The following is a 26830-nucleotide window of genomic DNA, read 5'->3' on the forward strand; positions in this document are numbered from 1 at the left end:
TGTACTCACCAATAAAAAAAAAATTTAAAAAAAAGAAAGGCCACAAACCCTTTTGCTATCTGTGTAAGTTTGGAGAAGGTAGCAAGCTGGAAACTTGGAGAGGAAGAGAAGGATGTTTTTATTCCCCTCAAACGGTGATGCAAAACCATCTTCCAGGATCTTCGAGTTTGGGCATCTTCTACTATCAAGCCATTTCAGTGCAAGGGGATTAGATTAGGATCACAAGGCACATGTTGTTGCATTCGTGTGAGAGGCCCAACCAAATTACCAGTAATTGATTCAGGGTGAGCGCAACAAATAGGCCCCAGAAACCATTATCAGGGGCCTTGACTGAGGGGAAATATGCCACTGGAAGCCCTCTCCCTGAGGGTCTGTACCCAGGACCTGCAGATTTGGCCTCCAGCAGCTTTGTGCAAATGGATGTACACAGCCCTCATTCTCACTGCAATCCTCTGTGGACATTTAGTAGATATGAAAGACAGGGATGGAGCCTCTATGTTCAGTGGTAGTGTATTCCATTAACCATGGTGATGGAGAGTGCCCTCAAGTCATAGCTGACTTATGGCATCCCCAGTGGGGTTTTCAGAGGTGGTTTGCCATTGCCTGCCTCTGCAGCCCTGGTCTTCATTGGAGGTCTCCCATCCAATTACTAACCAAGGCCGACCCTGCTTAGCTACTGAGATCTAGCTCACCTGGGCTATCCAGGTCAGGGCACTCCGTTAACCCTATGCTGGGATTAATACCAGACTGCTGCCACAATTCTGCCCAGCTTGTGAGCCTTGTTGGTCACAATAAGAAATGCTTGATAATGCCAAAAGGATTGGAGGGAGTCAGAGTAGGAGCTCTTTGGGGCCTGAAAGGTTAGGGTCTGGCTTTGAAAATGCAGTGGTGAGGGAAACAATAAGGTTATAGGAATTCCAGATCCTCTGGTGGGTGGGGGGGATCCCCCACTCCCACCCTCCGCTCCCTGCCACCACTCACCTGGCCAGTGGGGGGGAGCAGGCAACAGGCCTCCCAGATGCAGTCCTGGGGCGGTGCGACAATGAGGGCCAATTTCCTCCCTTGGAGGAAATTCCCACTTTAGAAAGTGGACTCTGTGATATACTATAGATTCTGCCTTATGCAAGTATGTATACCATAGAGTCCACAAGAAATGGAAGTCCTAGGATGACATGTCGTAGAGCTCCCCTCCCCTCCATAAATTCTTCCCTCTGAAGGCACTGCAAAATCTCCTGGAATTTCAGAAGCCAAATTTTTAAAATTCTAGGAAATATGAGTGCGAAGAATGACTTACCTGTGCCCGAGCTTCATCTCACACTGTATATACAGATGTCAAGATGGAAGGGGAGAAAGGAGGGGACAAGGGTGCTTTGGGATTAGGGTGCGGCAAGGTAGACACAATCCATCATCTTTCATATTACGTCTGTGGATAGCAATTAACTGAGGAATATAGTAGTGAAAACGTGCTGAGACGTTGTAAGGAGAGTCACAGAACATGTGATGGGCATGCTCAGTCTTGTTCTTCTGGGAAAGCTTTGACAGCCAAACTCTGTGCCTGTGAGATACTTCCTTATTCTGTGCCTCCTAACACAGAGAGGGCTGTAAAGCGCAGCCTCTGCCACTCGTGTGCTCCTCAAATTTGGAACTGCATCTTCTCACCTGAGGGCTTCTTCCTTCCCATCTGTGGGTCACCGGGTTGCTTTCTGCACTGGAGTCAACATGGCCAAGAAGAGGATTGCAGTCATCGGAGCTGGGGCCTGTGGCTTAACCTCCATTAAATGCTGCTTAGATGAAGACCTGGAGCCCGTGTGCTTTGAGATGAGCAGCGACATTGGGGGGCTTTGGAGATTTCAGGTGAGTCTGGATTCCTGGGTGGGGAGGACCCAGGGGGTATCCTCTGGAGGTTGTTCTTGACATGACAGGATACACACCTTTTTTTTTGTTGTTAAACCAATTGTATAGGAGTCCAGTAGGGCAACATTAAGAATGCTTTCCTTGGAGTAAGCTCCATTGAATATATCTGAGTAGGATTCTGAGTAAACTTGCTTAGGATGGCTCTCTGGGGGTGGAGTTTTGTGTGTATGTTTTAATAATTTCTCCTGAGCCTCACATCACCCAACCTGTACTGGAACTATCATCTTAGGCTGGTGGTAAAGAAACAGCTGGCTGTCAGACCCACCTGTCCCCTTTCCCAGTGCACTGTAAGAATGATAAGGATATCAGGATTTGAATCATGGCCTTCTGAGTCCGATGTGATTCAAATCTCCCCTCTTTCCTGAACTGACTGGGAGGGCTTGAACAAGCCCTTCTCTCTTCCTTTCAGCTTCCAAATCTGCGACATGGGGCTAATAACGCTAACCTATTTTTTAGGGGCCACAGCAGCAAGAAAATGTTACAAAATGCTTTCCACACTTAGAATTGCTTTCGCTGTGGTAAGTATTTATTACCACCACAACAGTTATTGAAATATTGGTAAGAGTTTATACTTTGTAGGGACTTCTCGTGAATAATTTTGCCTTTCACTACTTGCGGAATCTCAACAACAATGTGGAAGCCATTCTAACTACCTCAGCAAGGGATCTTGTTTCTCCCGAGGTGGGTATCTGTCCTTTGCTGTTAGGGATGTTTCTTCAGGGAGTAATGTACACTGGTAATCTTCCAGCCACATCAGCAAAGTAAGGCATCATCAGATATGTGCACACCCTCACGATGTGGTATCCTTTTGTATGAGTGCACATTATTCGTTTGAGTGTCTCCACTCTTCCAAGTATTAATGAGAGCCAGAGAGACGTGTTCTTGAAATACGATTTGCTCTTCAAATTCTCTGAGGAACAGTTTAATAAACAACAACAACAACAACAACAACTGTGCTTATATACCTCTCTTCTAGACAGATTTGTGCCTCACCCAGAGCAGTGAACAAGTTAGGGTTATTATTATCCCCACAATATACTGGGGAGCTTGGCTGAGAGGAGTGGCTTACCCAAGGTTACTTGCTGAGCTCATGGTAGTCAAGGGATTTGAACCAGCAGAGTGCTGATTCACAACCAAACCACCATAGTACAGCAGCTACACAAAACCTGAATTTGCACAATAAACATTCAACAGTGCCCCTTTCACAGAGCACTTCAAAAGCATTTTGGATACCGATGCTGAAGTTAGCCGTATTAGGATATTTGACATTTTCCATGGTATTTAAAATGTTTTATTTATTCTGCGTTTTCTTGTGTGCGGAACCCCTGATGATGTGTTCCTTGGAAGCTTGGTCAGAAATCAGTGAGTTAAAAGTTTGAGATGTAAATGTTTCCTGCGATGCGTCTCCTTTCCTTGAACAGTTGGCTGTGTCTGATCTCCAGAGTGAAAGTCCCATTCATCTACATGCCATTTACTTCCAAGTCAGTGGATTTACAACTTCCCCTTGCATCTCATGAGAACGTATGAAGAGGCCTGCTGGATCAGTCCAGTGGACCATCTAGCATTGCGACCTCTTTCACACAGCAGCCAAGGAGTTGCCGACGAGTCTCAAGTGGATCTTCCTTCAAAGTGAAGTGCCTCGTGGGCCCCTCCTAGGCATTTTTCTTCAGATCAGAAGAAAATCGCACCAAGGCCTTAGGATTGCAGCTCTGCAGCCCAGTCCCCTTCATGTCTGTGTATGAGTCAGCCCCAGTGGGTTCAGCAAGGGTTACTCCCAACTAAATTGTGCCTAAGCTTATTGCAAAGAGTAGGAGTAAATGAGCTGCTCTTTCAACTGTCTAATTTGTTCTTCTTCCTCCCAGAGCTGACGACAGGGTTTTGCTTTTGCAACTGGAGTTGACCAAACAACAGTAGGAGGCACTTTGGGCTGGGGAGGCAGTGTGTGTGTAACTGTGAACCCTGAATTTCAGCATGCAATTTACTTGCTGTAATTGATCCTTGTAGAAAACTGGACAGACTAGCAACTCAAGTTGGTATACTATATCCTAAGTACTTAAATCTCAGTGCAGAAAATATTGGAATAGCTCCATTGGCCCCATTACAGCGAGAAGAAAACGGATGGGACTGGGTCTAGTTGGCTTGTGGGCAGTCGCCAAGGGGAGTGGCTGTCTCAGATCTCACCCACACTGGGAAGCCCTCTTACCGTATCTTCCTTTAGACCTCTCCACCAAACCTCCTCCATTCCCATTCTGCTAATAGAAGCCCCTGTTATCTGCCATGGTAGCTAAAGGAACCTCCAAATTCTGAATATTTGACGCTGGGGAAAGGAAACAGAGAAACATCATTGCCTTCATTCCCTGCTTGGAATTAAGGGTTGCTAGCTCCAGGTAGGGAAATACCTGGAGATTTAGGAAGTGGGCAGGGTTTGAAGAGGGGCTGAAGCTCAGCAGTTTATAATCCCATAGAGTCCACTGTCCAAAGCAGCCATTTTCTCCAGGAGAACTGACCTCTGTCACCTGGAGGTCAGTTGTAATTCTGGGAGAGCTCCAGCCAGCACCTGGATGTTGGCAACCCTATCAACATTTTCTGACTGTGTGCCTGGAGCTCTGTGGTGGAACTCAGTTCCCAGGTGTGGGAGAGCAGGTGGGTGGGGAGAATGGGCTTCAGCCTTACCCCCCTGAACTCTTTTCCTAACATGAAACGGCCCTGGGAGAGGCGCTATTTGCCTCAGTGGACAAACATTTGCCACTAGTTTAAAACGTCTGGGACATGGAGACCAAGATAGGTGCAAACATTTTAAACAGGCAACGGCTGCCCAGTCAGAACAAACTCAGTGTGCCAGCCAGCTCAGCCTGCCTCTATTTTGCTACCCCTTGAAAGAATCAGAGGCACCAGACTGACGCACTTTCCCATGGCTGGGAGTGAATCCTTTTTGTGTTTCTGCGGTGGACCCCAGAAGACCCCAGATGGCAGCGGAGTAACAAGTGAGGCAGGCACAACCCACACCTGCTGCCTCGCCAGGTTGCCACCTCCTGCCAGTTTTGGCACCCCAAGCGGGCGCCTGAGTGGTGGACCAGGCCTGGCTGTCATTATCTGGAGATGATAAGATCCTCTTCTTTACAGAGCTGCTGTAATACTGACGGCAATATGCTAACCTGAACACTTAAAATAGAATATACTTAAATGTCAGGTGAAACTATTGCTATGAATCTTCTTCACCAAGAGAAAGGGCCTCTGAAGATCAAAACCCTTCTGAAACCTTGCAGTGAATTTCATGAGCCACTATTAGAAGTACAGTCTAACGTTACCAGGTCTCAGGCAGTGTGTATTGCAGGTAGGAAGGGGGGGAGACGTGTTTTACGGGTGTCTAGGGGCTTTGGCCTCTTGGTCTGATACTGTCTATGTGTAAACCTTTTAAAAATATATTATTTATGATTAGAAATTTGGTGATATTTCCCTGCATTGTGGATCCTGGTCTGGTAACACTGCCCTCTAGGGAGAGGTGATTTTTGCACAAGTTGGACGAGGGGTTGCCTAACTGCAGGACCGAAAAGGAGAGGTAACTCAAAGGTTCCATCTACACATTCCAAAGACTTCATATTTGTTGAGGAACAAAACGAGGACTTTGTATCACACGTGCAACGGGAGTTTTGTGCCACCAGACGCACACTGGCCCTTTTCTGATTGTGACCGAATCAGGACAAGAGAAGGGGCTGTAGCGCCCCCCCCCCCATTATTTTTGCATCCTCAGACTCCCTCATGGAGTTGCTAATAGTTCCATTATAAAACTCGCATTACTTATGTGGCTGGCTCCATGTAAATTGCACAATGGAACCAATAGCAGCTCCATGGGGTGGTTTGAGGAAGCACAAACTGTATGTGTGTGTGTGGGGGTGGGGAGCTACTAGCGTTGCCAGTTACTAGGCTGGGAAATTCCTGGAGATTTGCGGGGTAGAACCCGGGGTTTGGTAGGGGAGGGATCTCGGTAGACTTTAATGCTATAGAATCCACCTTCCGAGGCAAACATTTTTTCCCAGAGCAACTGATATCACCTGGGGGGCCTCCAGCCACCACCTGGAGGATGGGAAGCCCAAGGGGCTGTAGCTGCTTCTCCCTGCATGCCATGCTGGCAAATAGAAAAGAGCCAGTGTGCATCTGGGAGGCACAAAACCTCTATCACACGTGTGATACAATGTCCTCATGTTGTTCTCCAACAAACACCAGGCCCTTTTTCACACTACTCACTTTCATCCAGAATGCTGTGGAATGTCGTGAAAAAACCGTGGAAGATAGCATCTTCTCGTGCAAGTTTTGCGTGATGTCGCACAAAAGTCAAGTGAGAAGACGCTATGTTCCACATTTTTTTCATGACGTTCTGCAGCGTTCCGGATGAAGGTGAGTAGTATGGAAATGGCCCAGGACTTTGTAAGATGGAAGAAGTACTTTCAGGTTCACTGATGATAACCTGCCCAGGAAATATTTCAAAACATTTGAGGTCCTAGCTACATGTTAACCTGTTTTCAGGTCTGCCACAGGTCCCATCAAACCAGATGTGTGCTGGGAGTTTGAAACACTCGGCTACTCAGGCATTTGGGGGCCTGATTAGGATCAGGATTATAGTGCAAAGAGAAAAGGGCTTAAGCTTTCCCGCTGCACTGCTTTTCCCAACGTGAAACAGCCCAGGGAAACGGCTGTTTGCCCTACTAAGGAAATCTGCACACAGTGCTTTTTCTAGGTTTTGGGGGACCGCAGGCAGAGAGCTCCCAGAGTCTCCCCCATCCTCTGTCCACTGCCAGACCCCCTGCTCATGCCCTCCTGTCTCAGCCACTCCCACGCTCAGAAGCCCTCCCACCATCCATACTCACAGCTGCCGACAGCCCTTTCCCAGTGGCAGTGGTCAGGGCATGGCCGCGGGGACCACAAGTGGTAGACTGCTAGTTAGGGAGTGTGTAGGGGGCATTGGCAGGAGAGGGCCCTGCCAGAAACCCTGGGACCTCAGGGCATGTTGATGCAGGTCCTGCCTACATATATTGATGGGCTACAGCTACAGTTGAAGAGCTGTCTCATAGACAGGATTAAGCCATCACCCAGGGGACCCTGGGGTGCCACAAGTGTTAAAGGATTTTTAGGAGCCCTCTTCTAGGATCTGTTTGAGCACATTCACGCAAAAGACACACACTCACAACACACACAAAAGAGGCAAATTTGCCTCAGTGGCAGATTCTTTCTCCCTCCCTTTCAAGATTAAACTGTGGGTCAACCTGGTCTTAAAGTGAGGCGAGAAATTTCCCTTCAACTGTAAACATTTCCAGTCCAGATCCAAAACTGCTGTTCTGAACGGGAGCCTCTTGCTTAGCTGGTTGAAGTTTAGAGAACAAGAAACAAGAAAAGTTTACAACGTATTACATTGTATGCATTGACTGCACCTTTAAGAGCTGTTCCTAATATTGGACTGGTGTAATTCTAATATTGGACTGGTGTAATGATGTATTTAAATTATTGTATGCACTTTTACATTGGGCACTTTCACACTCTTTGAATATATTCATTACTATTTGTATTGATGTATTTATGATATTTATTGTCATGGCATAATTACATATTGTATTTAATATTATGATCTTCCACTACTGTGTTTTTTTTAAAACATGTAAAACAGATGTGTGTAGATTCACATGAAGCAAAGGACTGGTGTGGCTCTGGGAAAGATGACCTTAAACCCTTTCTATCTCCTAACTCAAAAATCTAACCCCCACTGACTTTTCTGTTAAAGGCCTCTGAGGCCTTTAGTTCTGCACTTTAGATATGGCAGCTTCTAGTTAATTCTCTTTTGAGGAAAAAAATCGGAGTAAAGTTGATGTTCATTGTTCAAAAATTTCAGGACATATTTAGATGGCTCTAATAGTTAGTCCCTCTCTCCTAAAACCCTGGTGATTGTAATTTTGTGAAGGAGTTAATGTTCATTATTAAAGAATTCTCAACACGTTCACCAAATTACAATTCCTAGGATCTTTCAGGAAAATTAGAAGTGTGGAACTGGAATGAAGCTTCTCCGTCTTTGTGAGGTAGATGATCCCGTCAATCTTTTTGTTTTGCTTTTGAAGTTGCTTAAGCATCATTCTCTGCTTCCTGTAGGAGAATCCTGAGGAGGGCCGGGCCAGCATCTACAAATCTGTGATCATCAACACCTCCAAAGAGATGATGTGCTTCAGTGACTTCCCCATCCCAGAGGACTACCCCAACTACATGCACAACTCTAAGATCATGGACTACTTCCGGATGTACGCCAAGCACTTTGACCTTCTGAAGCACGTCCACTTCAGGGTAAGAGTCACATTAATGGAGAAAGTAGGGGCTGTCGAAATCCTATCAAGTCGAGGTGGCTTCTCAGAATGCATGCAGGTTGTTTCTCGTCCTCTGATTTTTCAGGTGGGGTGATGAATGCTCAGGGTGAGTAAAAAAGGCAAAGCAGAAGACCCAAACTCTTTGTAACCAATTGATTTATCCATGCCTCATTAAAGCTTCTGAGCTGTCCAGTCAGCAACATTTATTTCCCAGAATCTGGATAGCCTCAGAACTTTAGATAAGGTCTGAAAGTCATGAACTCTCTTTGAGAACCTGCTTCTCTATGCAAATTATGTATGTGGGTTCTTCCTTTTCCCATCAAGATATGGAGGCATCCTGAGAGTTTAAACCTTTATTCTTTATTGAAATAAACCCAAATCTTTTAAATTAAGCAAGATACTAAAATATAAATGCATATTAAACTGAATTCAATTAGTGATAAACGTATGCATACAATAACATTTAACATTTCTCTTAACATTTCTCAGCCATAACTATGAATGATTTAAAATCAGATCATGTTTAGTCAAGGAACAAATGCTCTGGAATCTCATAAACACAGAGACGCACATTTTTCACCTAAAATCTCTATGAGATTTCCCTCATTACCTATCTTGGTGACATTCTTTTATACTAAATGACATTCGCTATTTATAAAGATCTCTAAGATCTTTTACATGTGACAATAATATACAAATGTGATTGGTCTTAAATTCTGATGCACACCTGCCCAGATAAGACTCCATAAATCTTTAAAAATGTATAAAAAAACGACCACAAGATAGATTAACAGATTATACTTCATCTTTTCTAGCAATTAAAAATCATTTATCTACTCTTTTTCAATGAGTTTTAATTAGCTGTCAAAGATATATACATATTTCTACAACCTACTAATGAACTGCATTAAAGGTCATACAAAGTATGCTAAAATACACATCTATAACTTGAGAATATATGATAGAAATTATATCTGTATGACACCTTCGGTGTTTGTTTCTTTACCTGTTACTTCCAGACGAAAGTATGTAACGTTAGCAAGCGCCCAGACTTCGCTCAAACAGGCCAGTGGAATGTTATCACAGAAACCAATGGGAAACAGGAGTCATCCATTTTTGATGGGATCATGGTTTGTACCGGCCACCATACCAATGCCTACTTACCACTGCACTCTTTCCCAGGTACAGGTTGCTGCTGGATGGTTTAACTAGCATGACTGTGCTTCAGATATCCCCAGTCTCTTCGACAAGTTTAAGCTTGTTGCTATGGACCAGATAGGAGAACTGTAGTTGTACAGCTATTCACTCCCCAACGCATCTTTTGGGAATGAATGGGTTTTGCCTTAGACAGCTTGACTTGTGCTTTGTGGACAATGAAACTGATCAATACAACAAAGAGATATAACTGATTAAATGACAAATATTAGGAGCATTCACATTGAAGCTTAACAGGAAAATTCATGCATGTTAATCTCCACACTGCTGATTTTTCCTAACACTAATAATACAATACTATTCAGGGGTCATGCAGTGGCATGTTATGGCATCTCTTGGTCCCAGTGCATCTGCTTGGCATTGCTCTTTCTTTCTTTCTTTCTTTCTTTCTTTCTTTCTTTCTTTCTTTCTTTCTTTCTTTCTTTCTTTCTTTCTTTCTTTCTTTCTTTCTTTCTTTCTTTCTAAGGAGAATTACATTTTTATTCATTAGTACTCTGTAACTTTAAACTGTGAGTTCCCACTAGAGGCTGGTCTGACTTACTGTTGGCCACACCTATCTGAAGTCTGTTAAAAATAAATTACACACATATGTGTTAGTATGACTAAATGCCATACATATATACTAATGCTTGGCATTGTTCTTGATCTTAGGTTGAGGAATCTGAAAGGTAGCAAGATGACTAATCTTTCAAAATTGTGTTTCAAGGCCCTGAAGCAATACTGCATTGAGATTGTCTGGACTGGCTCCTTCCTTCCCTCAGCTGACAAGATTCATCAATCTCCATAGCAGAAGCCACCGAGAACATTAAAATTAACACTAATTATAGTATCGTGTCGGTAGACATATTCATACAGTCAGGGGTCATTTTGTAGAAAAAGAGCTGCAGGAACTCATTAGCATAACTCATTAGCATATGCCACGCACCTTGACATCATTGGAAGTGTGTCATTGGCATAACTGATTTGCATATGCCACACCCCCTGACATCACCCATCCTGGCTGTTTTGGACCCAATCCTGGCCATTCAGAGCTGAAATTGGGCCCAAAATGGCAAAAAGGGGCTGAAAATGGCCGAAAAGTGGCTCAAAATGGTCAGAATTGTGCCGCTGCTGAGCGGGGAGAGTAATCCACCACCCATAAGAGGCCCGATCCTGGTCGTTTTGGGACCAATCCTGGCTGTTTTAGGGCCGATCCTGGCCATTTGGGGACCAATCCAGGCCAAAACAGGCCCCAAATGGCCAAAAACCAGGTGGGCGGGGCCACCTGACATGTGACCTCTTTGGAGAACTACCAGAACTGCATTCCTGTGCATTCCCCCTCAAAATGAGCCCTGCATACAGTGTTGCGTTACGTTACTGACAACACTGACAACTTGTTAATTATAATGGCAAACTTAATCTTAACAACAACAACATTTGATTTATATAATGCTTATTGGTTTGCTTCCACCCCTCACCTTCCTGTATGCTTGGAAAAGGGAAGGGCATGTAGAGTTATTATTATTAATTAAATTTATAGTCCGCCCTCCCCGTGGATGGGCTCAGGGCGGATTACAACATAAAGATAAAAACACATTGATAAAACGGTGCATTAAATAATGATAAAAGCCAGATTTAACAGCATAAAAACAAACTCTGCACTATGTTCTGAGTCTGCAGTATGTCCCAGGTTTACTTCACCCTTCCCTGCCAACCACAAGGGAAGAGAGGGGTGGGGACGTGAGTTGGTGCGAGATTGGCCACCGTTCCTACATGGGGCAGACGACTCAATATAGCCCCCCACTAATAAGAGACAGGCATGGAGGCCAATCGGTGGATCTGAGTAGAGTTGTCAATTCTGAGTGGAAAATTCTTGGAGATTTGGGGAACAGTGCCTGGGGAGGGGAGGGAACTCAGTGGGGATGTAAAATCGTAGAGTCCCCCCTCCAAAGCTGCCATTTTTTCCAGGAAAACTGGTCCCTGTTGTTTGGGGATCTGTTGTAATTCAGGGAGGACCCCAGGCCCCACCTGGAGGTTGACCACCTCAGGTAACAGGCTGGTCTCACCTCAGGTGTTCTTCATTTTGCAAGAGGAGGGACAAGCCATCTTCTCCACTAGATACCCACATTTTCTTCTATTTTCACACATCACTTTAACATGCCTAGCAGCCACCTTAGGGAAAAACTGTCCATTAGCATGCAGGCTTTTAAAAAAAAACTAAAACAAAATAAAAATGTATGTGCCCATTCCTAGGGAGGGCAGGGAAGAGTTATTTGTACAGATTTTAAATTATGGGTTCAAGAGGTGGTAGCAAGGATTGGTGACAGATTATGACCCTAAGTCTTCTATTAGAGAATGTTTTTGTATTAGGAACTTTGGCTAATCATTGTTCATGATAAATGTAGGCCTTGCCTGTACTGTGGCTAGGAGTCTAGCCAGATTATGAATTACGGCTGCTATAAGGCTGCTATAGTGAGAGACCTCCTGTCCTAGACACTGCCTCTACTGCTGCTGCTTGGTAGGGCAGTGGGTATAAAACTGGGGGTGAGTGGAATCAGTGTCATACGGATGCTGCAATGTCACTTCTGGCATGAACTTGGAAGGAATGTCATCATGTGCCTCTAGGATTCACCATGATGTTCTAGGATTCACCTGAGACTTTATGGTAAAAACCATAGAGTTTCAAGAAAAGTTACATTCTATGCTGCTGCAACCCTGGTGTTTGGAAACTAGGCTAGAAAACAATAGAATGGATCTCTGTAGTCTGGAGAACAGCTGAAATTTTGGGAGGACTTGAGGATGGAGCTGATTTAGTTTTATTTGTTTAAAATATTGATATCCCACCTTATTGTTTTGGACTCAAGGCAGCTAACAATGTGATGACAAGTTTCAAGGATGCAAAAACATAAAAGTCCACAAAAGATTTTAAAAACACCAGAGATCTAAAAACACAGAGCCAAATCATCGCCTTCTGAAAATGTAGCCACTGAATGCACCCAGAATGCCCACTCTGGTAGGCCATTCCAGAGAAAGCCCGCAGGTTCAGCATGCATTCAAACCCTTGTCAACTTTTCTGAACTTTTCATTATAGGGATAGAAAAATTCAAGGGGCGCTACTTCCACAGTCGAGATTATAAGAACCCCAACGAGTTCACAGGAAAAAGGGTTATTGTGGTTGGCATAGGGAATTCGGGAGTGGATATCGCTGTGGAGATCAGCCAAATGGCCAGCCAGGTAGGTACAAATAAGTTCTTAGCAAGTAACTATTGTGGTTGTTGTGGCTGTGCATCTAGGTGCTCTGCTCCATCCATAGCAACAAGGTGACATCCAGATCTCATACCCTCAAGTGTCTATTCTACCTGCCACTCCTCACTTATGGCTTCTTTCCACCTATCTGGACAGTGAGGAATGAGAAAAGCCAGACATCCTGGTGCAGAGGGCAATCGAAACTCCCCTCTGTCTGGAGATCAGGGGATGGGGCCACCAGCCATGTGACCATTTTCAAGGGATTCCGGAACTCTGTTCCACTGCGTTGCCACTGAAAAAAAGCCCTGGCTCTTTGACTTGCCACTTGTGGCTCTTTGGAGCCATGTTCCTAATGTGGTATCTGCCCTTGTTTTAGGAGAATGGGCAAGGCCCTTGCCAGGAAAGGAATGTGTTTGGCAGGTGGCTGTCACCTTGAAACAGCTGCCTCTGTAGGAATGGGTCATCTGTGAGAGTCCCTGTGGTTCAGGCCTCATGCGAGGGATAGAAGTAGACACGGTTCTTTTGGTTGATGGTAATTGCCAATGTGGCTCCCCCCAAGCTGCAGAATGAATACCACTGGTTTAGCATATGTTAGAGCCTCAAGATGTAACAGTGAATCTAGATGATTGAGAAATACATACATAGAACTTTATGTGCTTGCTTTTAAATTAACTCCGGTTTCTAAAAGAGATTTTAAGAGCAATAAGTTTCAATATTTCTGTGTTTTTTCTTCGTCACAATAAATTGCATGTTTTAAAAGAAACACCATGGATAAGTTAGGAAGTTATTTGTCCTTAAACTAGGACCTCCGAATAAGCTTGAGTGAAACTAATTCTGCAGAAGTACTGCTTAAATAAGAGCTCTGTGTGAAGGAGGCAGAAATTAAAGCAGAAGTCGGCACTGCAGCACAAAAGAGATCAGTAAAGTGTCCTAACATCTGACTGCACTTAGGCAAACAAGCAGATGCTGAGGGTCAAGCTACAAGTGATGAATGACACAGGTTGGACACTTGTCAGCTTCCCTCAAGTTTTGATGGGAAATGTAGGCATCCTGGTCTTGCAGCTTGACTCTCCGACTGCTGTCCAATGGACTTTTCAACTGTCACTTGTCCAACATTCCGCCAAGCTGCCTACATTTCCCATCAAAACTTGAGGGAAGCTGACAAGTGTCCAACCTGTGTCAGGCATCACTTGTAGTTTGGCCCTGAGTAAGGGGCTACAGGCCCATCCCGCTACACAGCCCTCTTCCAAAGTTACCTTCAGTTTCATTCTAAGTCTTCCCTCTCTCCTTTCAACAGGTTTTCCTTAGCACCAGGCGTGGGGCATGGATAACAAATCGCGTTTGGGATGATGGAGAGCCCCAAGACATTGCTTTGAATAGACGCATTATCACTTCCACCTTCAAACAGAAGTGGGCTCAGCCGTTTGTGAACTTTATAGTGGAGCGAAAAATGAACAAAAAGTTCAACCATGTCATGTATGGACTCCAGCCTCAGCACAGGTGAAGTTCTATTAGAATTATTGCATTCTAGCTACACAGACAGGAAGAGAAAGAGCTGCCTTGGCAGTAATGGCCTTTGAGGTCTTTTCCATTGCATTCTCCCATTCTTTTTGCCTTGAAAAGAAGAGATGGCAATAGCTTTGATGACAATTACTCAGTATCAAGGTAGGAATGTCACATAATTTTTGCTATAATGCCTCCTGAAAGCTCTGAATGGCCATATTTGTGTGCCATATTTGTGTGGCATTCAAGCCCCTTCCCACAGACAATCCCACAGCTTCTTCATGAATCATTCCAATAAAACTACATTTTTAGATAAAAATGAGCCTTTCATATCATTGTAGGAGATGTCCATTTAGTTTTAGGATGGTACAGTTGCAAGCATTTTGATTCTACCCAGATACCTCTTGTAGATAGTAATCTTCAATTGTTTGTGCCTGCTAGATATCTAGCACTCAAAGAAAGACTACATTTGCATATGGAGAATGGTTCACAGCCATTGATAGACATGGTGATGGAAAGTGCCATCAAGTCATAGTTGACTTATGGCCACCCCTAATGGGGTTTTCAAGACAAGAGACCAAGAGACCAAGAGAAGTGGTTTGCCATTTCCTGCCTCTGAAATCCTGAACTTCTTTGGAGGTCTCCCATCCAATTACTAACCAAGGCTGACCTTGCTTAGCTTGAGATTTGATGTGATTGGGCTTGCCTGGGCTATACAGGTAAGGGCATTGTAAGACATCTCCCCCATGAATCAAACTAATTATTGAATAGTTGTCTCAACTAATGGCAGTCTTGTGATGACAAAGGCTTTGATCCTGTATTTCCTTCCACTTGTGTAGTACAGTCCTCAATTGTGGAACATTTGTGCTAATGCTAAGCCTTTCCACTCATGTAAAAATAGGATCCAAATGAGAGTCTATAAACAAATGAAGTTAAGTGAAATTCTTTTGCGGGGGAGGGGGATTTGGCCCAGTTTTGTTAATAGTAAGAGAAAATTATACAGATCCATAAGGAATTCATGGAGAATCCATGAGGAATTCCTGTAGATTGTACATGCGAGTAGTGTGTCAACAATAATGGACTGATGCAACATTGAAAAAACTTTAGACACTTCAAGATGGCTTATAAAATGCTTTAAACATAGCTTGTTCCACTTTTTAATAATTGGATGACTCAGTATGCGGTATGTAATTGTGGGTTTTCAAGATCAAGAAAAACTATTTTGACACCTTTAGAGGTTTTTTTTAACAAAACAGCAATATGGTTGAAAGTTTCAAAGTAGCCATCTCAAGAAATGCTGATTTCTTTCTTTCTTTCTTTCTTTCTTTCTTTCTTTCTTTCTTTCTTTCTTTCTTTCTTTCTTTCTTTCTTTCTTTCTTTCTTTCTTTCTTTCTTTCTTTCTTTCTTTCTTTCTTTCTTTCTTTCTTTCCATTTTTTGTGTAAATCAGATCATTCATGAGAAAGAAATATGCATTTAACAGACATTTTCTGTTTTGAAACAAGTTTTTAAAAGTTGAACATCAATACAGATAGGATGTCATGCGTAACGATATACTTACACGAATGGAAAAAGAATAGTTCTGTTATATATAAATTACGCACAAGGAGGCCGATTCCAGATGACTAACCTTAAGGCGTTTCATGCCGCCCTCTTCCGGATCGCGACGGGGAAAATGCGAAATATCATGTTTCCTCGCGCGAGTTTTGCGCGACAACGCGCAAAACTCGTGCGAGGAAACGCGATATTTCGCATTTTCCCTGTCGCGATCCGGAAGAGGGCGGCATGAAACGCCTTAAGGTTAGTCATCTGGAATCGGCCGGAGTCTGAGAGAAAAAATAAATCACATCTTGCCGAACCATGATAGGAATTCTCGGTCATAATCAGATTCTAGCTTACTGTCAGAATTTGTGGCCTCATCAGATTCATTTGGCTCAATGGGTTTAACTGTAGAACTTCTGCATGCAGTGAGATCATCAAAAATGTCTGGAAGATGTGACTTTGTATAATGGATTGGCAGGACTCTGCCTTCAACAAGAACCCATTCTGTGGTGCAGGTGGTGCATCAAACTGGTCACCTTCAAGTTGTGATTGTCACTATCAGGAGGTAATCTCTGAGTAGATTTCTTCTTCATTTACTTCCACTTCCGCTAGTATGTTGCTGACATTGTCTTGACAGACATAATCTGAAAGTGAACTGTTCTACGTTGTTTATTATATACAGTGTCCCTGGAGAACTCTGTCTAATTCTTCCCAGCAGCTTTTTGGTGCCACCTCATTTAGCTGTATTTTGAAATGCATTTTGCCATATTAAAAAAAAATCAGCATGTGTCTGTTACAGTATGAAGGTGCAGTGGAATAATAATTTCAGCCACGCCCTTTGAGCAAAGTCCTCTGCAATCAAAAACATACATCTTCTATTGGGTGTGGTGCAGATGCTGCAAGAATGTTGATATTGGTGTCTTCTGCAGTGATGATAACAGCATCCTTTGGTCTACTTTTCCTTCATTATGATGAACACAGAAGTATTGTACTGGATTCTTTGTGGAGATAATGGAACTGTGTACGTTCATCTGTAGACATCAGATCCTAGTGAATCTTTTGCACAACATGGATGTATGGGTGCTTCTTTGCTGGATGTTAATTTTATTGTCTTGATGTTTTTGAACATGCTGTGGGACTTGGGCTGTTTCCACACTACTTACCTTCATCCAGAATGCTGCGGAACATTGCAAAAAAATCGTGGAAGATAGCGTCTTCTCGCACGAGTTTTGCGTGACATTGCGTAAAACTCGCACGAGAAGACGCTCTCTTCCGCGTTTTTTTTGGCGACGTTCCGCAGCGTTCCAGATGAAGGTAAGTAGTGTGGAAATGGCCAGTGCTGAACCTGGCATCATCTCTTCATTCTTGATTACTCGTTCTGCCCATGTATGATTGTCCCTTTGCTGGTGATGTCCTGTGTTGATTATTGGTGAGCTTGATGCTTATGCCTTTAACAAAGGTGATATTGGATCTTTTGACTGTCAAGGAAGTATAATAACTACAAATATTTTTTGGTGTAGCCTGTCCCTGTAAAGTGGGAACCGTTCATTTTCTCTTAGTCCTCAGCAGACAGTATTGCTGTCCTTCAGATGAACTGTTGTGATCTAAAGCAATTGAATGATTGACATCTTGATGTGATTCCAGGTTCAAGCATTCTACTAACTTGGACATTTGCACTTTCATAATGGTCCTAATTCTATCAAAGACCAACAGATATTCTTCATTTGCATGACATCCCTTTGCTTGCAACAAGTTGATTTTCTCTTTGGCACTTTAGTCAAGTGACATCTGTCAGGACTTTGTTTTCCATTGAGGTTGTATTTACTGGAGGTTTGACTTCCACATCGATCTCTGCCCAAAAGCGGCATGCTAGAGATTCATCGTGCATTCCTATAAGCAGCTGCATTAGTGAGTGCTTTTTGTTGAGAACATTTTAAAAAGAAAACTATGCATGTGTAGGCAGTAGATATAGCACATTGCCTAAGACACACCAGCATCCCTTGCAACATGACAGAATGGGCTGGGGCACAACTCTCAGCTTGGAGTAACAAAACATCTTGAGCTGGCCTTAATAATAATTCCTGCTAAAGAAAAATGTAGCTTTAGGTTGGTCCAACTGAGACAGGTTGTGGTCAGGTATTGGTAAAAAGAGGTTGAAATAAGTCAGAATGGGAACAGCCAATGAGATGCACACCATGGGTATATAGATGGATTTTTAGGATGGAAATATCATAAAAATCATTGTAAGGAGCAGTAAAAAACCCCAAGGTCATAAATTCAATGCCTTTGCATAACTTATGAGCTTGTACTCAAGTTACTTCACAACTTAGACCTTAGCTTGTCACAAGAAGAAATGTGAGGAGAATACACACTTCCAGATGATTTCTGAAATGGAGCCAGACATGGTAGGAAGTGCCAGAGGGTGGCCAGAAAGGGAAGCAAAACTTTATCCCCCCAATCAGTCAGAAACTAAACATATCCAGTTTCTGGTGTGTTAGAATTGCAGTTCTTACAGGTGGTTCATGAAGCAGATAATCTGAGCTACTTTTACTATCAACATTATTTGGAATCCTGTACTATTTTTGTTGGGAGCATCTATGGTCAAATATTTGTCAAACAGTTTAAAGTACGAGTTAAAGCAACAGTAAAGAGACTTGAACTAGAAATAGGCTATATTTTCATGACAACTACCAACAACTTGTTAGTTTGCTTTTCCAACCCCAAAGAACCTGGATTGTGAGGCAAAACATCTATTTTTTTTTAGTGATATTCACGTCTTGATAGCAATTGCCTTTTAAGTATGCCTTTGACAGTTGAAAAATAGTAAAGAGTCCAGTAGCACTTTTAAGACTAACCAACTTTATTGTAGCCTAAGCTTTCAAGAACCACAGTTCTCTTTGTCAGATGCAAGAGACTGTGAAGAGAGTTGTGGTTCTCGAAAGCTTATGCTACAATAAAATTGGTTCGTTTTAAAGGTGCTACTGGACTATTTACTATTTTGCGACTACAGACTAACACAGCTAACTCCTCTGGATCTTTAATGGTGGAGTGTGAGTGTGGCAAAATTATGTAACTTCCCCCTCCAAAAAGACAGATTTGTTGTCATTAACTTAAGCTCTTTAAAAATAAAATCTTACTCTGCTGCAGCCAGTAGGACAAACGTTACTATCCTATTTGTCACATATTAAATAACGTTTAATTGTGGTGGTTGAACAACTGGTGGTTACTTGCCAATCACTGATCAACTGATTAAATTCCTAATCCTAGCTTTTGGAGTGATGTGTCAGGGCTCATGTTAAGAACATAAGGAGTGCATTTCTGGGTCAGACAAGTAGTCCACCATCTTGTTTCATCCAGTAGCCAATAAATTGGGCGTTGAGACCAAGGCCTGGTGTCACTACCTAGCATTGATATTTAGAGATTTACTAGCTGTGGTGAATAAAAGGAACCTCCTCATTCTGTGTGAACTGCTTTGAGTCTCGGTGAGAAAGGCAGATAAATAGTACAACTAACAGCAAAATCCTAAGCAGAGTTACTCCAATCTAATCCCATTGATTTCAATGGGCTTAGACTGAAGTAACTCTGTTTAGGATTTCACTGTAACCAGGGTTTTTTTTTGGGCGGAACACAGTGGAACGGAGTTCCAGAACCTCTTGAAAATGGTCACATGGCTGGTGGCCCTGCCCCCTGATCTCCAGACAGAGGGGAGTTGAGATGGCCCTCCGCGCCACTCAGCGGCGCGGAGGGCAATCTAAACTCCCCTCTGTCTGGAGATCAGGGGGCGGGGCCACCAGTCATGTGACCATTTTCTCTGAGGGCAACCCACTGAGTTCCACCACCTCTTTCCCCTGAAAAAAAGCCCTGACTGTAACTAACTAAATTCAGTGGTAGCCATTGACAGACTCTGTCTAAACCTATTTTGAAGCCATTTATGCTTGTGGCCTTCTCCACATCCACTGGCAACGAATTCCACATTGAGCAGTGGGTAAGTGGAAGGGAAGATGGAACAGCTATGCACCCACTGAGCAAATGTTGCTTCTGAATCCTTGAAAATGCCTGTTGAGCATTTAGGGATGCTCGCAAAGATGCAAGTAGCTTTTGTCCAAGCATGTTTGCCCATTCTGCCAGGACTGGCTTTTTGAAAAAGGCAAGACTGATACTTTCAGACTGGATTCTGTAGAAGTATGAGTGTGTGTCAGATTTTCTTGTTTAACTCTTTCTCTCGTGTATTAATGCTTCTGTTATGTTCATGCATCTGGGAAACTCTTTTAGAAGTCTGAAAGGAAAGATCTCTGCATGGCTGGAGCAAGGAGGGAGGAAAGAACAAGCAGAAATTATGCATGCAGGATGTATGAATTCCTTCCTTCCTCCTATGCTAAGCAAGGCCATCGTTTAGAACCTTTTTGTCCTGCTGCTCCAGCATTCTTGGTGCTGACAAAGTGGCTAGTTATCTGTCCAGATTCTAATGTGAAAATTGTAAGGATTAAGGTATCAGTTCCACTGATTCCACCTGCTTCCCAATGCATCATCACCAAAAGGATGATCCTATATACTAATAGACAACTGGCCTTGATCTGTAGACACACATATCTGGAGCCATGAACAGAGATGACAGATATTCCTATACACCTGAAAAATGCAGGGAAAAAAATCAGAAATCTTTTTTAAAAAAAAGCACATTAGGGATTTAAAAATCACTCAAACGATAAAAGGATTGCCTGTAGCTTTAACCAGCTGCACTCAGTGGTGGTTGCTAGGCAACCATAACAATTTAGCCAGTATTTCAGGCTTGGTTTCTGACGGTAAAAGACAGGGGGAGGGAGAAAAGGCCTTTCCAAGGCAGTTTTGGATTTTGAAGGAGGACTCATTGGGGCTAGGCCAAGTAACAACCACCAAGTGACTTTGTGCCACATGACTTGCATGGTTCATCCAAGTGTGGCTGCTTGCTACTGTTCAAAAGCACCCCCCCCCCAAAAAAAGCCAGTGTAATGTATACGGTTGCCAACTTCCCCTAAGCTTGAAAGCAGGGGATGGGCGGTCATGGGAAGTGTGATGGAAGGACTTACTTTGGAGGAAATCCAGCTTTTGCCTTTGCGCATGCTCAGAAGCACACTCTAAGGCTTTAAGGTTTGGAGTGACCAAGTGCTGTCAGGCTAACCTAACCCCACCAGTTGGGGAGGGGGGCATATATACCTCCAGGAGCATCTTGGAGAAAGGGTACAATAAAAAAAAAATTCCAAGGCAGATTTGTTGAGCGCCACTCTTAAGAAGGATGTTGTTCCAGGCATGATATGGCTCTGGAGTGTGTGGAAGTGTGCTGCGGGGTTCCTAGGCCCGTTCTCGCACCAATCCCCACCACCGGCCAAGTGAGAGGTGGCAGGAGCAGAGCCTGGGAGCTGGGAGGATCCCATCCCCACTTGAGGGCTGTTAACCCTGGTAGTGTAGTGGTTAGAGTTTCAGAGTAGGATCTGGGAGACCCTTCCCACTCTGCTGCAGAGGCTCACTGGGCGACTTTGATCCAGTCACCCCCCTCTCAGCCTAACCTACCTCTCACGGTTGTTGTGAGGATAAAATGGAGGAGAGGAGAATGAAATAAGCTTCTTTAGGTTCCCAATTGTGGAGAAATGCAGTATTTAAACGAAGTAGATGAAGATGGAGGGCAGATAAAAGGCAAGTTGTTTAGTGGGTTTGAAGGAGAGAAGAACATAGGGGGAAAATGAACGTATGGAGGCTGCCAGGAGGAGGGAAAGAGAAAGTAGGCCATTTCCACACATCCTTAAAGGGACGGTCCACTCACTGAACGCTGGCGGCTTTTCTCCTTCTCTCCATACGTCTCCAATTTCAAAGCGGTAGCAGGCTGTTTGGCTTTTGGCTTTTGGGCGCCTTTTTGGGGAAGCAGGAAAGTGCAGGAAATTGCATTCTCACAAAAGGTGCCAAAAAACCCCTGGAAGCCAAATAGTCTGCTACCACTTTAAAATCAGAGATGTGTGGAGTGAAGGAGAAAAGCTGCCAGTGTTTGGTGGGTGGTCTGTCCCTTTAAGGATGTACGGAAACTGTCATAGAGTAGGGAAGGGGATACTAAGCAAAGTGAAGCTGCAGGTTCCCTCCCAAACAACTGGCCCCACTCAGGCAGCACCACACAACTGGGCCATAGGGGAGGGGCTGCTGGGGGGAGGAAGAAAGGTGATCTCTGGGGGGGCAGACAAAGGGAAGGAGAGAAGGAAGCAGGAAAAGAGGTATGGGGGTAAGGAAGGGAAAGAGAACATGTGGAGGAGGGAAAATGAGGTGCCCCCTGTAAGTCCTTGCGGATCCCTCCCTTCTGCTTTCTTTATTTATAAACTCCCTCCCCTCAATTTTGCAGAATTTACAGCCAGCATCCAACTATCAACGATGACCTCCCAAACCGCATCATTTCCGGCAGGGTGGTGGTGAAACCGAACATCAAGGAGTTCAAGAAAACATCTGTCATCTTCGACAATGGCAGCAAGGAAGACAACATCGATGTTGTTATTTTTGCCACAGGATACAGCTTCTCATTCCCCTTCCTTGATAATTGCATCAAAGTGGTTGATAACCAGGTCACCCTGTATAAATTCATCTTTCCTCCTCACTTGGAGAAGCCAACCCTGGCTATCATTGGCCTAGTCCAGCCGCTGGGAGCCATCATGCCAATTGCAGAACTGCAGGCTCGCTGGGTGACCCGCGTGTTTAAAGGTGAGTGGAAAGCTATTCCACATTAACGTAATGCAATATAAATGTGATCATCCAAAACTTTGGAGTGGGATGTCATCAATATACAGAAGCTACCCCTCAGCATCGCATTAAAAATACCTCTTGAGTTTCAAAGAAGGGGGATCTGAGCCCATTGTGACACTTCTGTGACATGCAGACTTCTGCTCCTAGGGCTGTGTAAGCTGCCTTCGTCAAGGGACATGTTGGATGACATTCTCTCCAAGGAGGTGGAAATGGCCAGACGGTAGGATGCTTTTGCCCCAAAGGAATGGCTTGTCGGGTAGGATGGGACTGTACCAGGGCTGCCAACTGTCTTCGGCCAGTCCAGATGTTTTGTGCTTAGCTTTTTATTCTCCTTTATGAATCTGGCAGCTGGAATCAGATACTAACTGTACCTTTTTTTTAAAAAAAGCAGTATGTAACATTTGAGAATAAAACGGGTTGCTGGGAGTGCCCTCAAGGTGGAATACATGTAAAACATTACTTATTTACTTTAAAATATTTATCCTGCTTTTCCACAATTCCCAATGTGGCTTACAAAATATACACAATTTAAAACATATGTAAACACGTTGGTTTAAATACATCAAATTAAAACTGCAGCTGCCAGAGACATTAATTAATTCTTTCCGCAAAGGGAGTATCAACATAATCCTGCTTGGCACCTTTTAATGAAGGAAGAGAGTATAGGAGCTTTCTGGACCATGTAGAAACTGAAAAACTGAATAGATCTTTTCAATTTACCTTTGCTAGGCAGTGCTTAAAACGTATTTGGCAATACCCTCCTCACTCAGAGTTGCCTGACTTCTTTTAAACTTTGGGACAGTGTCTAAGGCCGGAGGAAACTGCACAGATGGAGGGGAATGTGAGAAAACTGTTGGCTGCTGATACGATCAGGAAAGCAGTACTGTAGGAAGGAGAAACTTCCCCTGCGACCTCTTTCCGTGATCTAAATTCCACTCTTCTCCCTTCTGAAGTTGCTGCTAGCACTGCAGAAAGAAAAAAATGCAGGTACCTGCGTGGTATCTACATTCCGCCCCTCCGCCCCCCGTGGGTCTAATTAGCTTGTGAGGGGAAGACTAAATTGAAGAAATTGTGTGGAGGTACGTAAAACACCCCTTCCCTATTCTTCCTTCCCGCACCCAACAGTGTTTTCATCACTTAAGAGCCAAGCTACAAGTGACGCCTTACACAGGTTGGACACTTGTTAGCTTACCTCAAGTTTTGATGGGAAATGTAGGCGTCCTGGTTTTACAGCTTGGCTCTCCATTACAGCTGCAAGACCAGGATGCCTACATTTCCCATCAAAATTTGAGGGAAGCTGACAAGTGTCCAACCTGTGTCAGGCGTCACTTGTAGCTTAGCTCTCAGTCTTCGTTTACCCCCTGTGGAAGAGAATTACAATGATCCAATTTAGAGTCATCATGAAGCCAGAAGAAAACCATCACTGCATAGAAAGCATGTGATATGATAGAGCAAGATTCAGGTCCAGTAGCACCTGAAAGACCAACTAGATTTCCGGGGTACGAGCTTTCAAGAGGCAGCGCTCCCTTCATCAGATGTGAGAGTATCAGAAAAGGGTCTTTAGGGATTCCTCAAAGAGTAAAAATTCCATGAATTGCCATGCGGAACATGTTGAAAAGCATTTTACAAAGTTCTGTTTGCCTTTGTTCTATCTAGTTCACTATGAATGTGTGTCAGTCACAACACCCATGTTTCTGTTTTATGCAAGGTACGTGAAAAGCCCACGGCACACAATCCAAGTGGATTATGTCAACTACATGGATGAAATGGCTGCTATGATATCTGTGGATTTCAGTATATGGCTCCTCTTCCTCACGGATCCCAGGCTGGCCTGGGAGGTTTTCTTTGGGCCGTGCACACCGTATCAGTACCGCCTTCAAGGACCAGGAAAATGGGACAAAGCCAGAAAAACAATCCTGACCCAACGTGAGCGGATCGTCAAGCCTTTTATGACAAGGGCAGTATGCGACTTCACCACTGATTCCAAGGAGCCATTTTTCTTTAAGGCCTTGCTAGCAGTTGCTTTATTTTCTGCATTGTCTGCCTTTGTTATATTTTAATATTCGATGGATTTTATTTTGATTCTTGGGGGTAAAGGGAGGGATTATCTTCTCCCTTTCAAGGTGGTATTATCTTTTTTTTTTTTTAAACACCTGCAAAACGCACATAGGTACATACACACAAAATAAAACATGGTACTTAAGTTTGTGGATTTCATGTCTGAAAAACTGCAGTATAATATCCACATTATATATTGTTTATTGAGATGTCCTTGATATTGATTGTACTAATCTCACACTATGTAATCCACCTTGAGTCTCAGTGAGAAAGGCGGACTATAAATGATATAAATAATATAAATAAATAAAACCTCTGCCAAGTATTCTTAAAGGATACTACGACTTATTTCCCATCTGTCATGTCAATGGTAACCTGTTTGCTTTGCTCTTTCGGTCAATGTCCAGATCTTGGACCATGGCTCTTTTAATGATGGAGGAACAAGTTTGCTAATTACACGCATAGTTTCCTTCCTTGGGATCAGGAATGTTTGAAAAAGCAGTGTTCCCGATCATAACAACATGACGTGATTTATATACCGCTTTCAGGACAACTTAACACCCACTCAGAGTGGTTTATTATTATACCCACAACAATTACCCTGGGGATAAAGCCAATACGTGTATACTCTTGGTACTAAATGGGTTCCAATATGAGGCTATAGCTGAATGAAGCAGCATAGGCTTATAGCAGATGAAGTCTCAGTACTGATTGCTGATTGCTGGCTGGAAGAGCCACTCCGCAAGGTCCCTCGATCCCCGGTGTGCCATGGTGTTTTGAGCTTTGGCTGGGGTGGGGGGAGATGGCAGAAGAGGTAGTGAGCAATGTCTTTCCCTCCCAGGTAAGTTCACATTAGCCAAGTGTAGGGTTGCCAGCTCCAAGTTGGGAAATTCCTGGAGATCTGGGGGGTGAAAGCTGGAGAAACCTAGAGAAAGTGGGGTTTGGGGAGGGAAAGGACCTTGGCATGGCATAATTCCATAGAGTCCACCCCCCAAAGTAGCCATTTTCTCCACGTGAACTGATCTCTGTGGCCTGGAGACCAGGGCCGTTTTCACACTGTCTATAAATCGTGTGAGACTCACGGAAGCGATTTTTGACGTCTTCTGTTTACAAAACGCCACAAACAGTGATTTACGACATTTTGTAATCGGTTGGTGTTAAAAATCGTGCAAGGAAGCGCAGCCTTCCGTGAGTCTCCCGCGATTTATAGACAGTGTGAAAATGGCCCAGTTGTAATTCTGGGAGATCTCCAGCCACTACCTGGAGGCTGGCAACCCTAGCCGAGTGCCTTGCCCTTGAAACCCAAGTTTCATGAGCAGAGTTGAGGTTCCTTGTGGGGTGTCTTGAGCCTTCATTTCTTTTACCTATTCCTTGGATGTTAGATATGTATTAGTTGCACAAAGTGCTGCTTCTGGATGTAGAAAGGAGGCAGTACTTCGACCGATAGAGCTTCGCACTGGCACATGAAGTTTAGCACATCTTTAGAAGACTCTTAGGATGCATTCCACAGCCCAGATAGAGATGTTCAGCATAGTAATAAAAGATCAAAATCCAACCTGTATTGAATCCAGAGTTAAATAATTTCTGACAATTGGAACGGTAAGAAATGTTCCAGTCTGACTGGTGTTTGCTCTCTTCCTACCCATTTCCAGTCTCCCCGGTGGGTGTGGAGAGTGCTCACAAATCATAGCTGACTTATGGCGACCCCTGGTGTGGATTTCTAGGCAAGAGACTGACAGAGGTGGTTAGCCATTGCCTGCCTCTGCAACCCTGGTCTTTGTTGGAGGTCTCTCATCTTAAGTACTAACCAAGGCTGACCCTGCTTAGCTTCTGAGATCTGACATGATCAGGCTCACCTGGGTATCCAGGGCAGGGCCCTCCCAGTTGGTAGGGCTGCCAATTCTAGGTTGGGAAATTCCTGGTGATTTGGGGGTGGAGCCTGGAAAGAGTGGAATTTGGGGAGGGGAGGGGCCTCCAAGGGGTATAATGCCATACAGTCTACCCTCCAAAGCAGCCATTTTCTCCAGGGGAACAGATCTCTGTGGCCTAGAGATCAGTTGTAATTCTGGGAGCTCTCCAGCCACCACCCGGAGGCTGGCAACCCTAGGTACTATGCCACAGAGTCTACCTTCCAAAGCATCTTACAGCATTCGCTCCTCCTTCATTTTATCCTATGAGGCTGTGACCCAACAAGAAATGGGGATTTGAAATTGGGTTTCCTGGATCCTAGTTTGACATTTTAACCACGACACCATAGTAACTCTTCAAAAAGTAT

At 43.9% G+C, this 26830-nt stretch overlaps 1 protein-coding gene across 2 annotated transcripts; it reads left to right on the top strand.

Annotated features, from left to right (window-relative positions):
- Positions 1 to 1590: 1590 nt before the first annotated feature.
- Positions 1591 to 24869, top strand: LOC129330174 (flavin-containing monooxygenase 5-like). Of its 2 annotated transcripts, XM_054980146.1 has the most exons (8): positions 1591 to 1854; positions 8050 to 8238; positions 9278 to 9440; positions 12544 to 12686; positions 13996 to 14198; positions 22103 to 22455; positions 22645 to 22717; positions 24206 to 24869. In XM_054980146.1, exons 1-8 carry the CDS (start codon positions 1720 to 1722, stop codon positions 24555 to 24557), a joined length of 1611 nt encoding a protein of 536 aa, XP_054836121.1. In that variant the 5' UTR covers positions 1591 to 1719; the 3' UTR covers positions 24558 to 24869. The 2 variants fall into 2 exon arrangements, with proteins under 2 accessions (XP_054836121.1, XP_054836122.1); XM_054980147.1 differs by lacking the exon at positions 22645 to 22717 and having other exon boundaries at positions 24206 to 24294.
- Positions 24870 to 26830: the final 1961 nt, after the last annotated feature.

The sequence above is a fragment of the Eublepharis macularius genome, chromosome 5 (assembly GCF_028583425.1).
Source record: "Eublepharis macularius isolate TG4126 chromosome 5, MPM_Emac_v1.0, whole genome shotgun sequence".
Taxonomy (NCBI): Eukaryota; Metazoa; Chordata; class Lepidosauria; order Squamata; family Eublepharidae; genus Eublepharis; species Eublepharis macularius.

What these genes read in the sequence shown, in the direction of transcription:
- LOC129330174 (XM_054980146.1), top strand. Translation starts at nt 1,720, where the DNA reads ATGGCCAAGAAGAGGATTGCAGTCATCGGAGCTGGGGCCTGTGGCTTA. An exon ending in ACCACTGCACTCTTTCCCAG is followed by an intron (nt 9,441 to 12,543) that starts GTACAGGTTGCT and finishes TTTTCATTATAG; the next exon opens with GGATAGAAAAATTCAAGGGG. An exon ending in GGTGACCCGCGTGTTTAAAG is followed by an intron (nt 22,456 to 22,644) that starts GTGAGTGGAAAG and finishes TTCTGCTCCTAG; the next exon opens with GGCTGTGTAAGCTGCCTTCG.